At 34.9% G+C, this 14,370-nt stretch overlaps 2 protein-coding genes across 2 annotated transcripts; one reads left to right on the plus strand and one right to left on the minus strand.

Annotated features, from left to right (window-relative positions):
• Positions 998 to 6,433, minus strand: LOC18609626 (D-cysteine desulfhydrase 2, mitochondrial). The gene is made up of 7 exons (XM_007044827.2): positions 6,301 to 6,433; positions 4,999 to 5,322; positions 4,475 to 4,517; positions 3,997 to 4,344; positions 3,320 to 3,449; positions 3,006 to 3,182; positions 998 to 1,445 (listed from the first exon to the last, which is right to left on the minus strand). The coding sequence occupies exons 1-7, from the start codon at positions 6,364 to 6,366 to the stop codon at positions 1,208 to 1,210; spliced, it is 1,326 nt and encodes a 441-aa protein (XP_007044889.1). The 5' UTR covers positions 6,367 to 6,433; the 3' UTR covers positions 998 to 1,207.
• LOC18609627 (protein SDA1 homolog) lies at positions 9,084 to 14,196 on the plus strand. Its single transcript, XM_018115544.1, has 15 exons — positions 9,084 to 9,522; positions 9,645 to 9,821; positions 9,917 to 10,041; positions 10,127 to 10,265; positions 10,588 to 10,737; positions 10,824 to 10,877; positions 11,179 to 11,274; positions 11,359 to 11,418; positions 11,544 to 11,618; positions 11,702 to 11,755; positions 11,879 to 11,980; positions 12,090 to 12,722; positions 12,892 to 12,990; positions 13,088 to 13,195; positions 13,561 to 14,196. Exons 1-15 carry the CDS (start codon positions 9,118 to 9,120, stop codon positions 13,708 to 13,710), a joined length of 2,427 nt encoding a protein of 808 aa, XP_017971033.1. The 5' UTR covers positions 9,084 to 9,117; the 3' UTR covers positions 13,711 to 14,196.

A 14,370-nucleotide genomic window follows, 5' to 3' on the forward strand; every position in this document is an offset into this window, starting at 1 on the left:
CCCTTACATGCATAGACACACACACACACAAAACATACAAAACAACTATTAAGCTGGAACTGCTGCTGCTGTTTATTCCCATAGCGTTAACTGTATCAAATCGATATCAAGAACAATTGCTCCAATAAATTTATAACCAGGGAAGGTGCAACATTAGAGTAGACGATTGGGAAAGTCAGTCTCTAGTAGTAACAAGTCAAAAATCCGTTGGGGTAGCTACGTAAATCATGTTGATTACTGTACGGTGATCGTATAAGCTTGACGAGAGAGAGTGACCTTAACCCATCGTTTGTTGTGAATGAGATATGACCTTTAGGTAGCGGTATTTAGCAGGGCCCTAGCTTTACCGTAATGCAGCTTTATGTCCTTTCCTTTCAGAAATATCAACATCTTTGGCTCCAACGTCCCTCAACTTACATTCCTAAGACTCTGATTGCAGCTGTGTTGTGTTACGAACTTACAACCTGATACTCGTAAGTGAGCATGAAAAGCTTGGGCCAGTTTAGTAGGCAGCTGAACCATGACAAAACCACTCTTTGATAAAATGAAAAGGTGAGAGGGGTTTTTTGCAAAATCAAGATCAATACAGGCAGGTTCCTGCCCTGCTTCAGTGAATTCAAAGCTTCAAGTAGGGTATGAAAGAAATGTAAATGTACTATGCTTTTGAGGCTCCCACAGCATTAAACTCCTGTCATTCAAAACCCAAAAATTAAGATCATGTGCAGAGTGAATGGGTCATCCGAGTCATATTATTTACTATGTCAGTTTTCTGAAACTACACAGCTATTACTCCAGCTTGGACACCATAAAGCCTACCATGATTGGCTTCAGCAAACAAAAACTTGGACATTCAAACCTTTCTGCCAGAGGGCTTCCTTACCTTAACTCCTAACCGTAGAAATAAATTCAGTAAACGCTCAACATTCAACATTCTAATCATGAAACGACACATATCTAGCATCCTCAGCAATCTAGAGTTAGAAATGATATCTCAGCATTCTAGAATTAGAAAGATACAACTTTATAAACTTACTTTCCAAGTCAAATATACCAGTCTAAACAAGATGAATACACTAAACTTCGGTTAAACCTCCATATAATAGGAACCCTTCTTTGTCTTTCCCTGTTTCTGTTACTCTGCTCCCACACCAAAATTAATACAAAGCTCATATGGAGAAATAGAGTTGGAAATAATAACATACAAAAATTAACTCTTTGTTACATCGTTGAGCATACCGAAGTATGATTTGTACCTCTGTGCTAATCCAAATATGCCAAGTGTGCCGCCAGTGTGAAGCATCACCACATCGGCATCTCCGTGTGCAGTGCTAATTTGTGTTGCCATTTCCCAAGCAGCTAAGGTATAGACAGGATCCACTAGAATACCAGTTTGCTGTGCAATTTGCTGGCAAGCCTCTATGTCCCCTTCCAAAATGTTGCCAAATCTATGAGAAAGATAGAGCAAAAATGTAATCATAACAGATTCAGCTGGGAAACAAAAAGCTACCCTTTTTAAAAATAAATAACAAAACATATACTTTATCATCGAACATTCCTATTATTAACTCATTATTTTTAAACAATCTTCATGCCTTTCTTATAGCATTAGATTGCTTCACAGACGCTCCTGCATCACTTCAGCAACTGTTGCAAATTGATTGGACAAGGCAATTTAATTCTTTTCCTCTTAATGATGTTTGTAAGACCTAGGTTTCATTGCTTCTCCCTTCATTCTTTCAATTATAAGTGATTCAAAAGAAAATATATACGAACACCCTCAAATCTAAATCAAATACAATAAGAAATTGCAGTAAATAGCTGAAAATTTGTCCTCTGTCAAGGGTTCTTCATAACTCTGCAGCGCCACCAACATTTAAATTATAAAGAATGGAATAAATGGAAACAAATGAATGGACAGCTCCAAGCTCTATGTTCAATGGACGTAAATTAAAATATATATATATATATATATGCAAAAAGTATGTATATGCAAAAGGAGACTTTCTAAGCAAAAGGTATTTATATACAAAAAAATTAAAAAAATTGCTTTATTATATGTAATATAGATACACAAAAAGTATAAATACAAAATTTTACTTTTTGAGCATCTTCAGAATTGATAATGGTTGCTCAAAATTGATAATGTGCTTTCGAAAATATTTTTTGGTTAATTCTCTACAAACATCATTAAACAAATTATTTTATCAATATAAAAATTTCCAAATAAAAATAAATAAATACTCTATCACAATAACAAATTAGACAAATTATAAAGAAGGCAATTACTCACTTGAATATGTTGGAACTTTGAAAGAAGAAATTTGTTCCATTCCCTTTTTTTTTTTTTTTGCTTTTCTTTTCTCTGGTTACTTGTCACTGTTCTTTACAAGCTACTGGTTCTTCCTTTTCTTTTGTTATGTTTACAACTTTAATAGATGAGAAAAACACCGGGTATGATAGGAGACAACTTGACTTACAAATATCTTTCATTAACTAGACAATTAACAAAAGAAAGCCAAAATAACAAAAGAATTAAACTACTTTCTTCTTCTAAAGTTCCAAGATATTCAAATGAGTAATTGCTTTCTTTATATTTTGATAATTTATGATTGTAATAAAAAATTTACTATTTGGAGTTTTTTACATTGATAAAGTAATTTGGTGTTTGTATAAAAATAACCAAAGAATATTTTGGAAAAAAAATTATCAATTTTGAAACTATCAATTTGAAGTTGCTCAAAAAGAAAAATTTTGTGTACATATCCTTTTGTATTTATACCTTTTGTATACTCAATATTATATATGAAAAAAAAAACAATTTTCATAATTATTGTATATAAACACCTTTTGCTGAAAAAGTCTCCTTTCGCTCATATATATAAATCCTGAATCCGTCCCTAAACTTACAGGTGATGCCCCTCATGCATCAAGGAGGTTAGATAGTAGCTTACGAACAAGCTAAACTATAAGCAATGAAAAATAAAAGAAAAGGAGAAGGAATTTACCTTCTTGGACAACTACGGTCTACCCAGTGCACAATTCCATCATCTGCACCATTTAGTTTGTGAATATCAAGAAGAAAACAAAACTGCCTCTTAAATTCAAAAATTAAGCGTCTTTCTTGTTCTCTGTATGCATCAATTTTGTCAGCCAACATTACAGCAGTAACTTTCCAAGGAAGCCTGGGAAAAAGCAATAGCATTGGTGACTATTCTGCCATAGTGTGCTTCAGTTTAAAAATTCATTCCATAAGGTAGTAACATAATTACTTGAAAGTTTTTGTCTCAACCAGAAGATTTATGATGAAAACAGCACATACCCTAGACACAGGGCAGCAAGGCCTAAACCAATAGCAGTTGTCCCAGTACCAGAATCCACAACAAAGTTGAAAGCCCTCGTTCTTCCAAGTAAATGGTCCTGAGATAGGTAGTCAACCAAACGAAATAGACCTGTAAGAAAGAAACTTAATTAATTGAAGCTACCTAGACATCAACATTACACCAACTCAGTCATGTAATAACAACTTATAACCTGCAATTAATAAATTAGTGGCATACAAAGGGATTGAAAATCTATAAATGCTAGTATATTAGTAAGGAAATAAATCAGTGAAGCATGGTAGACAAGAACCCTATGTTTTTTTAAGAATATGTCATTTCATAGAAATCATAACCTGAAAGCAGTGAGACCAAGGAGACAGTTAAAAACTTAAAATTTAAAGACACATATTCTCTAGTGGAAGGCCTTGGCCATCTGTCATGAGTTATCACTATCAACCTGATCACAGTCAAGAATAATATTTATGTGTAGTACCAAAACAGCATCCTCGAAGATGAGCAATTATTGTTAGTGCAAGATTGACATCATATAGTTAGTTTCACAACCTGTCTTTGTGATGACTTGGCAACATTGAATGTTAAAAGAGAATGCAGATATATTTGTGAAAAAATAAAATGATGATTACAAGCAAATCCATAGTCCACATTTTTCTTTTACCTAGCAATGCAACAGCATCTCCTGCACCTTCATTGACTACAACAACCTTTGTTGAGTGGCTCTTGGTGCTTCTAGGCGTATCCATTTGCACAAACTTTGAACGCTCAAATGTCTGGGCTGTTATAAACGCATCAATAATATCACTGCAATATACAACATTACCACTACTGCCTGCAACCATACTAGCATGAGTTTGTAGCATTTTTTCCTTATGGGCATAAAAGGATCTCGGAACATATGTTACATTTCCATATATTGTTGAAATCAAGTTATAGCCAGTCAGAATTGCCGGCTGCTCCCCTCGTAGAAGCAAGTGTGACTTCAGCCCTCTCTCTGCACAAGAAACAGCTGCAAAACACGCAAATGACTGATCTGAAGCAAAGTTTATGTGGCTAATATTACCAAAACTTATTATGAATTCTGGAAAAGGAAATTTCAAAGAAATTTACTCTTGTAACTGCAACAAGAAAATACCTACCAACAGCTGCTGCATGTGCACTTTGACAACCGCCACATGTAACCTAGAAAAGTTCTCAATTTAAAATTATCTGTTCTTCGAAGTTTGCAAAACTGAAAAGAGGAAAGGGTGGGAGGAGGGGCTGCATATAAGAGACACAGTGCACTGGAATCCATCTGAAAATTGTATGTGCACTAGGATATCTATCTGTTCCATAAATGTTATGAAAGTACAACCTATTCCTGTTCAAGCCATCCAACAAATGGTATATCCAGCAAATAGACCACTGTTACTCCTTAGCCTAATGAGCCCTTAAATGAATATTGGTCAGCATCCCATAAGCATATAATGTCTTCCAAAATAGAATGGTTGCCAGACCTTTCATTGTCCTACCCAGATGCACACAGAGATGCAAGAGAGTTTAAAAGAGAAAGTTAAGATAAACACTAACATGGGGATCCAGATGGATGAGGCATATTCATATCAACAGACAGGTAAATCTAAATCCAGTTGCCATCTTACATGTGAAAGGAACACAATCTTACCACATCAGTCACATCATGATCTTCAATGAGAGGAAGCAGTCCATCTAGTTTTCTAGCTTTATTGCCATTGACAAAGGGATGCAATAAATCATCCCTCACAATATAGAATGACAAGCCTTGATTGTCCTCAAACATCTTGTTGCCAAGATAAGGCTGATTATTGTTTAAGAAAGAAACATTACTAAACACTCCCCCTCTGTTTCGCCCTTTTGTTGAAGAAACCATAATTTGATGAATTTTGGTATCAGGACTGAGCAATGTCCACCTTCTGTCAAGCAATTTTGACAAGAACTCTTCACCACTAAGTTTGATTTTGGGAAGTGCCTGACATTGGTCAACTGTTAGTCTGAATCCCAGAAAGCTACTATAATAGCATGGAAGATAGTATCAATAAGCTATAGAAGTGTGCATTATGTTTCCTGTATCTTAAATGGCTATACTAGCATTTTAGCATCAATTGCCCAGAAATATGACCAGCAAAAGGAAAATGGAAGGAGAACAAGGAAGAAATTTTCATGAAATGAGGTGGCTAATTAATTTTGTGGGAGAGGGGTGGTGGATCGGAAGACAAAAGTGAAAGGCAGCATTGCAATAACTTATTGACTACATCAACCATGATTGATGTGATGCCAAGTTGCCACAACCGCAACATGTAAAGGCCAAACATCAGAGCATAGTTGTATGAAGGGTGTTCAAGTTCTAGGACCATGCCATTGCAAAACTTGCAGTATATGTCACTGTATTCCTCTTCAATTCTCATAAACTGTGCTAATCCACTTCAATTCTCATAAACTGTGCTAACTTTCAACAAACCGACATATCATTATTTCTCTCTGACTCTAATAAACTATGATGCCAGTTTTCTCCAATTTTGGGGAACAACACTGACAAAGACATTATTTACATTCATAAAGCTAGAGGCAGCATATCCTCCTCACTGAGGACATTGATGGAAACCAGTCTTTACTGAACTAATCCTTTTCTAACTAATGGAAGTTAGATGTATCAACATGCCATATGTTGTTTAAAAATTTCGCTCTTTTAACTCTTCCTTCTTCCAAAATGAATGTAAACTACATTACTGTCATATCACTTACAAATCCCAACTACAGAATTCAAAAGCACCCATGATGCATCTAATTTACAAAGAAAAACAGAAACTTACTATCAACTTGCTGACACCCAAATGGATACTATTTAAACGCAAAATTTAACCAATTTTCTAATATTGGCAAAATAAATATATAAATACATAAATAAACAAGGAAATATGAAATCCCAGGCAAATATTAAGAATAGAACCTGAGCTGGCCCATTTTTGTTTATAGCTGTGAAGGTCGTTCTGGTGGGTAAACAATGAAGTTTCATTTCAGCAGCTCCCTAAAATAAGCTGAGACCCCGGCGGGAAGCTTCTTTCTTTCGTCCTGTAGGGTATTGGTAGCCTGGTTGAAAATAAACGGTATAACATCTTTTAAATAAACTTCACTTTTTTATTCTTTAATTAAGTCCTTTTACTTTTAATCTGAAAATAAATAAATTTTTATATTTTTTATTTTTAGCTACAATAAACGACTAAATGTACAATTTGGTGTCAAAATCTTTGAATTTTTTTATCAATTTAGGAGCAAACATTTCGATTGTAATAATCAAGTGCCAAAAGTTTTCGGTTTTTAACAATTAAAGGCTATGATGAGAGGTGACTTATAAGATGCGTGCATGATATGGATACTAACTTGAATTTTTGCTTCTAACGGGATAAGTGAATTGGATTTTTAACAAACAACGCTATTTTGTCTAGGCACAAATGATTTCATTTTTCGTATTGGATTATTCCTGTCGATTAAAATTTCCTACCATTTTGTTTTCTCATCTTCGATCCAAATTACCCACACTCTACCTCTTTTTTTCTTCGATCCACCTTTCTTCTCCGATCATTTTCCCTCTCTATCGTATCACCGTCCAATTGGGTATTTGTTGTCGTTAGCATATTAGACATTGTGTTTGTGGGTTTGTGTCGCCATTATCTTGTTCTCGTTTGCTAAATTAGAAATAGTTAGGTGTGCCTTGCATTTTTATTTCTATCTTTAATAGTTGCCAACTATAAAATCATCATTGAACAATTGTTCTACGTAGTGTGTAATAAATTTTGTAATTGACATGTAATTCTTTGTGATAACTAGTAATGGCGTGTAACAAATTGTTGTTACACACTATATTGAAAAAATGATACTATTACGCGTTATATTCAAAAAAATTATCTAATCGTAATATTTTTTATATTTTGAACAGAATGGCTAATCAATTACGCATCATAACTCATAAGGTTTATTACGCCGATGTTTTAGTTGGGGGAGGAAAGAACCTTAAGTAAATCTTCAATATGGCATGTAACAACTCAATTTTTCAACATGACATATAACAACTAAATCTTCAATATAACGTAAAACAATTATATTTTTCAACATGACATATAATAATTTACATTTTTCAACATGACATATAATAACTAAATCTTCAACATAATGTGTAACAACTAAGTTTTTCAAAATAGCATGTAATAACTAAATTTTAAACATGGCGTATAATAACTAAATTTTAAACATGGCGTATAATAACTAAATCTTCAACATGGCGTATAACAAGTACATATTTCAACTTAGTGTGTAATAACTAAATTTTTAACATGACGTATAACAACTAAATTTTCAACATAACGTGTAACAATTATTTTCAACATGACGTATAAAAATTAAATTTTAGAACATGACATATAACACTACATTTTTCAACCTGGATGCTAACAATATTTTTTCCACAAAAAGCAATAATAACATTTTCACAATATGCCGTGTAACAAATATTTAGAAAATGGTGTGTAATAACATCATTTTTTTGACATGCCGTGAAACAACTTTTTCAACTATGACATTTAACAATACATTATATAAGTTTAGCCTTTCACATATTTGCATATTTTGAGCAGAAGTTCACAGACATCCAAAAATTATACAAATCCTGGTATATTAACACTTCATACAAATTATTAGTAAGTTAACATTTAATGAAAATAGCTAACATTTCACATACAAATCATCCACTTGGCTGATAGATTTAATTGTAAAGTGATGTGTTTCATTAAATTTTTGACACAACTGAAAGGTAGCCCAAGGCCTGCGAGTCATGGGAACTTTGACGCATTACTCATATCGCTCATGGAAACAACACTGAAATATGTCTCTGATGAACTCGATCAAAACAGTGATTGAAATTTGTCTTGCATGTTTCACACACGAAATAACACATTTTACGAAGTTCGATGTCATGAGTTAGTATCACCTTACCATTAATTGTGCACATGCCTATCTCTGAGGAGAGGAGAGCTAGATTGAAAAGGAGATGAAACATAACAGTGAAATTGAGGGAAAATTAGACGTAAGATTTAAATCAAAACAACGCCGTTTTAATAACATGCTAGGTCAGCTATCATATCATCAGCTCATGCGATTTTTCTGTTGCATGTGATATATGTTCTATTCACCAGTCAACTTAATCATTAATTATAAGGAATCGAAAATGTTTAATTCTTGATTGTTACAATTGAAACATTTGGCTCTTAATTGAAAAATGTGTCCAAACATTTAGTCTCAATTTAAACATTTGACTTACAATAAACTTTTATGATTAACGATTAATCTAATCAAAATGTATTTATCATTTTATATCATATTGTCTGGACATGATTTTTTTTTACATATCATAATTATAATTAACAAAGAACTAATATACTAATATGTAGATAATATGATATTACATGTTAATGTGGCATAAAAACATCCTCATGTGATATTTTATTTTTTACATTAGCATTAGATGAGTGTAAAATGACAAGTATTATTTTGCTAATACAATTAATCAATCATTATTTATAAAAAATTATTTAACTTAAAAATAAAAATACAAAAATTTAATTCATACATTGTAATAATTAAACTGTAAAATTTTAATAAAAAAATTTATTAAGATGCCACGTGTCCAACTGTTGTCTTATCTATAAATAGTTAGGATTTACCTTTCAAGCCAAAACCCTAGAAAAAAAAAAAGAAAAATCAACTTCTTACAATGGTGTTGCTGGCCGGTGTCCTGCCGGAGCCTCTGTCCGCGTCGGGTCGGAGCTCCGAGAAGCTGAATCTACCGTCTCTCCAATCTAAAATGAAAACCGACCCAGAGGGGTACGAAACGGAGCTCCATCTCATCCACAGTCAATTCAATTCCGCTCTCGAGCTCTTCCAGCAGCAAGCGGCTCTCAACTTCTCCTCCATTACTGGCGTCGGTGCGGACCCAACCGTCGCCAAGGACCTCAGTGATCGTGCCATGTTCTTGTCCCATGTCACGCCGTTTTATCCCAAGCAGCTCGCCGAGTTCCCCTCCGATCTGGCCGCGTTTCTCAAATCATCAGCGCGGACTCTTCCCTCGGGGCTTAGATTCCACGTCACCCAAGCCCTCATTCTTCTCGTTAATCGGAAGGTGACGTGGAAAATTAGTTAGTTAGTTTTTGTTCCTACAATTATGAAAAGTTGAAGTCTTTTTTTGGTCACTCTATCTGGATGCTTTCAATTTGACTTGAAATGTGGACTTTTTTTTGGCAGATTATTGATATAAAGGACACTCTATCACTGTTCATGGAGTTACAGACACTAGGAGATAGGAATTTGAGGAAATTAGCATTTTCTCATGTTGTTCATAGTATCAGAAGAATGAATAAAAATCATAAGAACGAGGCTAAGAATCGCCCCCTCCAGAATATCTTGTTTGCATTATTGCAGGTTTTTGAACAATGCCATTTGAATTGGAGCTTTCCTGTTTTAAAAAATGTTAGTTTTTTCTTTTTTTCTATAAATATTTTCAATGTGTTTTATAGCAAGAAGATGAAGCAAGAGCGAAAAGGTCTCTTATTACTTTATGTGAACTTCATCGAAGAAAGGTTTGGTTTGATGACAGAACAGCAAATGCTATTTGTATGGCATGTTTTCACTCATCATCCAGGTATGTGTGAACTTTTGTATGGTTGATATCTGTTGTTTTAGCTGGTTAGTTCAAGTGAGTACATTTATGTGCTTGAATTTCACAGAATAATGATTGCTGCACTTTCGTTTCTCCTTGATTATGAGAAGATTGAAAATGATGATGATGATAGTGATGCTTCAAGTAGTGAAGATGAAATGACACAAAAACCTCAAGTTGTCATCAGCAAAGAAGCTGTCTACAAGGTTATTTGCATCCTGTGATTTATTTTCTGTTTTCTTCTTTGTACCATTCTTGTAAAGTTATTATAATTAGTGCTAGCTAAGTGAAGTTTCCTTGATTCTCCCACGGATTTTATGCTTAAAATACTCTTAGCTTTTGTGGAGATATGTTAATATATTTAAATTTTAGGTGAATGAAAAAAAATGATCTCTACGGCTGATGAATTGAACTTCAATGCCTGACAGTTTGTGTCAGTTGTTTTAAGAAAAGTAGTTGCTTTCAGTTTTACCTTTGATTCTAAGATGTGTGATTGGTGTTATAATATTATGTTGTATTAAATTTTAGGCACACCATAAGGGCACAGCTGCTAGCAAGAAGAAAAAGAAAGCAAAATTACAACGTGCTATTCGTACCATGAAAAGGCAGCAACGCCTGTCATCAGAAACTAGCACTTCTAGTTATTATTCACCCCTAAACCATCTAAAAGATGCTCAGGTTTTGCCCTCTTTACACATTTTATTTAGTCAATTTTGCTGTGATTTCAATTCTGTAGAAATTTCAAAATTCTCTTTTGCACACAGGGATTTGTTGAAAAGCTATTTTCTCGCCTTCAAACCTGCAATGAACGATTTGAGGTGAATGCTTTTCCTGATATTTCTAATGTGGCAGATTTTACTCTAACTCGTGTGACTTATAATACTTTCTGTAGCAGTCATAGTGTTTTCATTTCTGTTAACCTACCTGTTAGTTTTTATATTTCTTTGGCAAACTGGAGCTTCTGTGTATTGCATTATAACTCTGTTCGATAACATTTTATGTCTAACTGATGGCAATAGGAGTTTTAGGTTAAGTTCTATATGGTTTGCTTTCACATTAATTAATTCTTATATTTAAATTGCCTCATTCATTGCAAGTCTCCTCTGTTGTTTACTTCAGGTTAAAATGATGATGTTGAAAGTGATTGCTAGAACAGTTGGACTTCACCATTTGATATTACTAAATTTCTATCCGTTCCTTCAGAGATATGTTCAGGTATGCTATCTTGTTGAAGTGTTCTTATTTAAAATTAAATGTAACTGCCTGGTTAATAGGAGGCAACTATATTCTTCTCTGCAGCCTCACCAAAAAGATATCACTAATTTACTTGCAGCAGCGGTTCAGGCATGTCATGACATGGTATGGTTTTCCATTGATTGTTTGAATCTTTTTTTCCTGAACTTTTTTTATTTTCACTTTTTTTCTTCCCTTCTTTCTTTAGCTTTCTCTGATTTCCTGCCATCTATTCAATCTTGTCTAAGCAGGTTCCTCCTGATGCAGTTGAGCCATTATTCAAACAAATAGTAAATCAATTTGTACATGACCGTTCACGTCCAGAGGTAATGCATATGACTTAAAAGCTGTTTATATATCTTTCTTTTTTTGGGTTACTGATTGATTAAATTTTTGCTTATTGTTCTAGGCCATTGCTGTTGGAATGAACGTGATAAGGGAAATATGTTTGCGCATGCCATTGGTAACTATCTATGTCAATTTGTTTCGGAATCCACTGAATTTATTTTATTTCATTAGTGGATTCACTTATACGTACTGTATTACTTAGAATTTGTTAAAACAATCACTTGTTTCTTGTTACTAGTTGATGACTGAAGATTTGCTGCAAGATCTTGCATTGTATAAAAAATCACATGAGAAAGCAGTTTCAGCAGCAGCTCGCTCACTAATTACTTTGTTTAGAGAGGTATACCATTGTCTTTCCATACTTTTCTACTTGCTTGCTTCTCTAATTGTCTGTTGTCTTTGTTCTTCATAAACCTTGACTGCATATTTCTCCATTTTTATATTGTCAGGTTTGCCCTTCACTACTGGTTAAGAAAGATCGTGGACGCCCAGTGGACCCTAAGGCAAGACCAAGGGCATATGGAGAAGTCAATGTCCTTAGCAATGTTCCTGACATTGAATTATTGGAACATGAAGATGAAATTGATGGCAGTAGGGATGATGAAAATAGTGATGATGCTGCATCTATAAGTTCTGATGATGGCAATGAAAACAGTGACGGTGAAGAAAGCCAGTATACTGCAGAAGATGGAAGTGAGGATGAGGACATAGTGGATGAAGAAGATGATGAGAATGATAGTATTGATGAGGACGAGAGTGATATTGGTGATGCTGATGAGGAGGACAATGATGATGAGGACAAGGTTGAGACAGAGGAGGTGGAAGCTGAAGAGGATGATGACTATGAAGAAGTTACTGATTCTTCTAGGCCTAGTGACGGTGCTGGAGATGGTGGAAATGAAGATAAAACGTCAAAAGCAAGTAAGAGAAAATTGTCTGATTTTGAGGGACAACTTATTGCTGCTGATACAAGTCTTCGAGCTTTAAAGAGGTTGGCAGAAGCAAAGATGAGCCATACTTCATCAGACTCAACAGATGGTATTCTTTCTGATGAGCATTTCCGAAGGATCAAGGAACTTAAGGTATATTAAATTTGTTCTGACAGATCTATAAGCTCAAGTTGACACCAAAGGTGTGACCTTGTGCAGATCTAGAAGTTAATTCATAACTGCTTTTAATATACTTTGTTAACACTAGTTTGGACATAGTAAAATAATTTATTTTTAGGGGGTTCTTCATTTATTTTATTAGGCTAAGAAGGAAGCAAAGACTGCTTTGGCTCGACAAGGGTTTAAGATTCCAAGTTCTGATCAACTGAGTTTTAAACGAGTGGATCCTGCAAAGCTTGAAGTATGTCTTCTCTGTCTTTATTGATAAGTACACTTCTCTAGTTAAGGGCTGGTCCTAGAAACATATATTGACGAAAGTTTTTATATGTGCTTCATAGGCCCATGTTCGACTCAGGCTTAGCAAGGAGGAAAGACTGGCATTAGTCAAAGCCGGAAGGGAGGACAGAGGGCAGTACCAGGCTCGAACCGCTGTAAAACAGAAAAAGGTATTTTGGGTGCTTTTACAATTTATAGGCCTGTTTTCCAGGCTGTAAGCAAGTCAAATATAGTAACCATTTTTAGCATTCCATGCTTCGCTGCTTGAATTTTAGTTTCTTCAAGGGCACAGCGTTTTGTTGAATTATTGATCCATTTAGATGTCGAATATGTAGCACTTTCTATTTAGATGTTTATATCGTATTACATTTAAAGTTTTCCCTTTTCAACTTGCTGAGTATAAGAATTTTGGTTTACCTTAAGATAACGAGTCTTTGTGGTTGAGAACTTAAAATGCGATCTAAATCAAGCCACTGGCTGGATCTTTCAATTAATCTGATTATCATGTTTGTTCCTTCTGTCTTGTTGTGAACAGACGGGTGGTCTAAGCAACCGTCAGAAAGAACACAAGAAGGTTATGCCGTTTGCTGCAAAGAAGGCCAAGGCTCAAAGGTCTCGACAAGAGAAAGGTAAGAAGAGGCAACGTTCTGGCAAACAGTTCCGTGGGAAGAAAGTGTGGAAATGAGGAAGGCATGCATAGTATTTTCCATAGAAGACGGTGGGCGGGTTCAAAGTTGATCATTGGTGTTCCTTTTTTGTCTGTTGCCGCAAAGAAGGCCAGGGGTCAAAGATCTCGACTAGAGAAAGGTGAGAAGAGGCAACGTTCTGGCAAACAGTTCCGCGGGAAGAACGCATGGAGAGGAGGAACGCATGCATAGTGTTTCCGTTGAAGTTGATCATTGGTGTTCCGTTTTAATTTTATTTGTAATTATTCTCTCTTCACTAGGCGAGAATAGTGTTATTATGGCTTTGACGTGTTACATGTCGGTGGCATTTGTCTTTTGTTTTCCTTGGACATGTTGCAATTATCGTGTCGTAGTTCATATTTGTCGTAATTTTTGGCATTTATTGGCAATAATGCCTATTGCAGTCTGGGTTTGATAGCAAATGGAATGGAATGGTCCTACTAATTCCATCTTTATTCTCAATGCACGTGGAGGCTTTGACATCACGCATGCTCTTCTCTCTCCCAAATCAAACTTAGCACTGCATGTTGAATGCAACAATCCCACGTTCAATGATGTACCAATGCAATGCGTACATGAAGCCTTAAATGCAAAATAATATGTCTCTCCAAGCGCCAGCTGAAGGTGAATGTACGAGGGCTTTACCCATTTTCTTTTCT

This window comes from Theobroma cacao, chromosome 2 (assembly GCF_000208745.1).
Source record: "Theobroma cacao cultivar B97-61/B2 chromosome 2, Criollo_cocoa_genome_V2, whole genome shotgun sequence".
In the NCBI taxonomy this organism is placed as follows: domain Eukaryota; kingdom Viridiplantae; phylum Streptophyta; class Magnoliopsida; order Malvales; family Malvaceae; genus Theobroma; species Theobroma cacao.

Excerpts from the sequence above, each read along its gene's own strand:
- LOC18609627 (XM_018115544.1), top strand. The coding sequence starts at position 9,118 with ATGGTGTTGCTGGCCGGTGTCCTGCCGGAGCCTCTGTCCGCGTCGGGT. Across the intron at positions 9,822-9,916 it reads TCTTGTTTGCATTATTGCAG|CAAGAAGATGAAGCAAGAGC; the intron begins GTTTTTGAACAA and ends TGTGTTTTATAG. Across the intron at positions 11,756-11,878 it reads TATGTTTGCGCATGCCATTG|TTGATGACTGAAGATTTGCT; the intron begins GTAACTATCTAT and ends TCTTGTTACTAG.
- LOC18609626 (XM_007044827.2), bottom strand. The coding sequence starts at position 6,366 with ATGAAACTTCATTGTTTACCCACCAGAACGACCTTCACAGCTATAAAC. Across the intron at positions 4,345-4,474 it reads TGCACATGCAGCAGCTGTTG|CTGTTTCTTGTGCAGAGAGA; the intron begins GTAGGTATTTTC and ends CGTGTTTTGCAG. Across the intron at positions 3,450-3,996 it reads AGATGCTGTTGCATTGCTAG|GTCTATTTCGTTTGGTTGAC; the intron begins GTAAAAGAAAAA and ends TCTTTCTTACAG.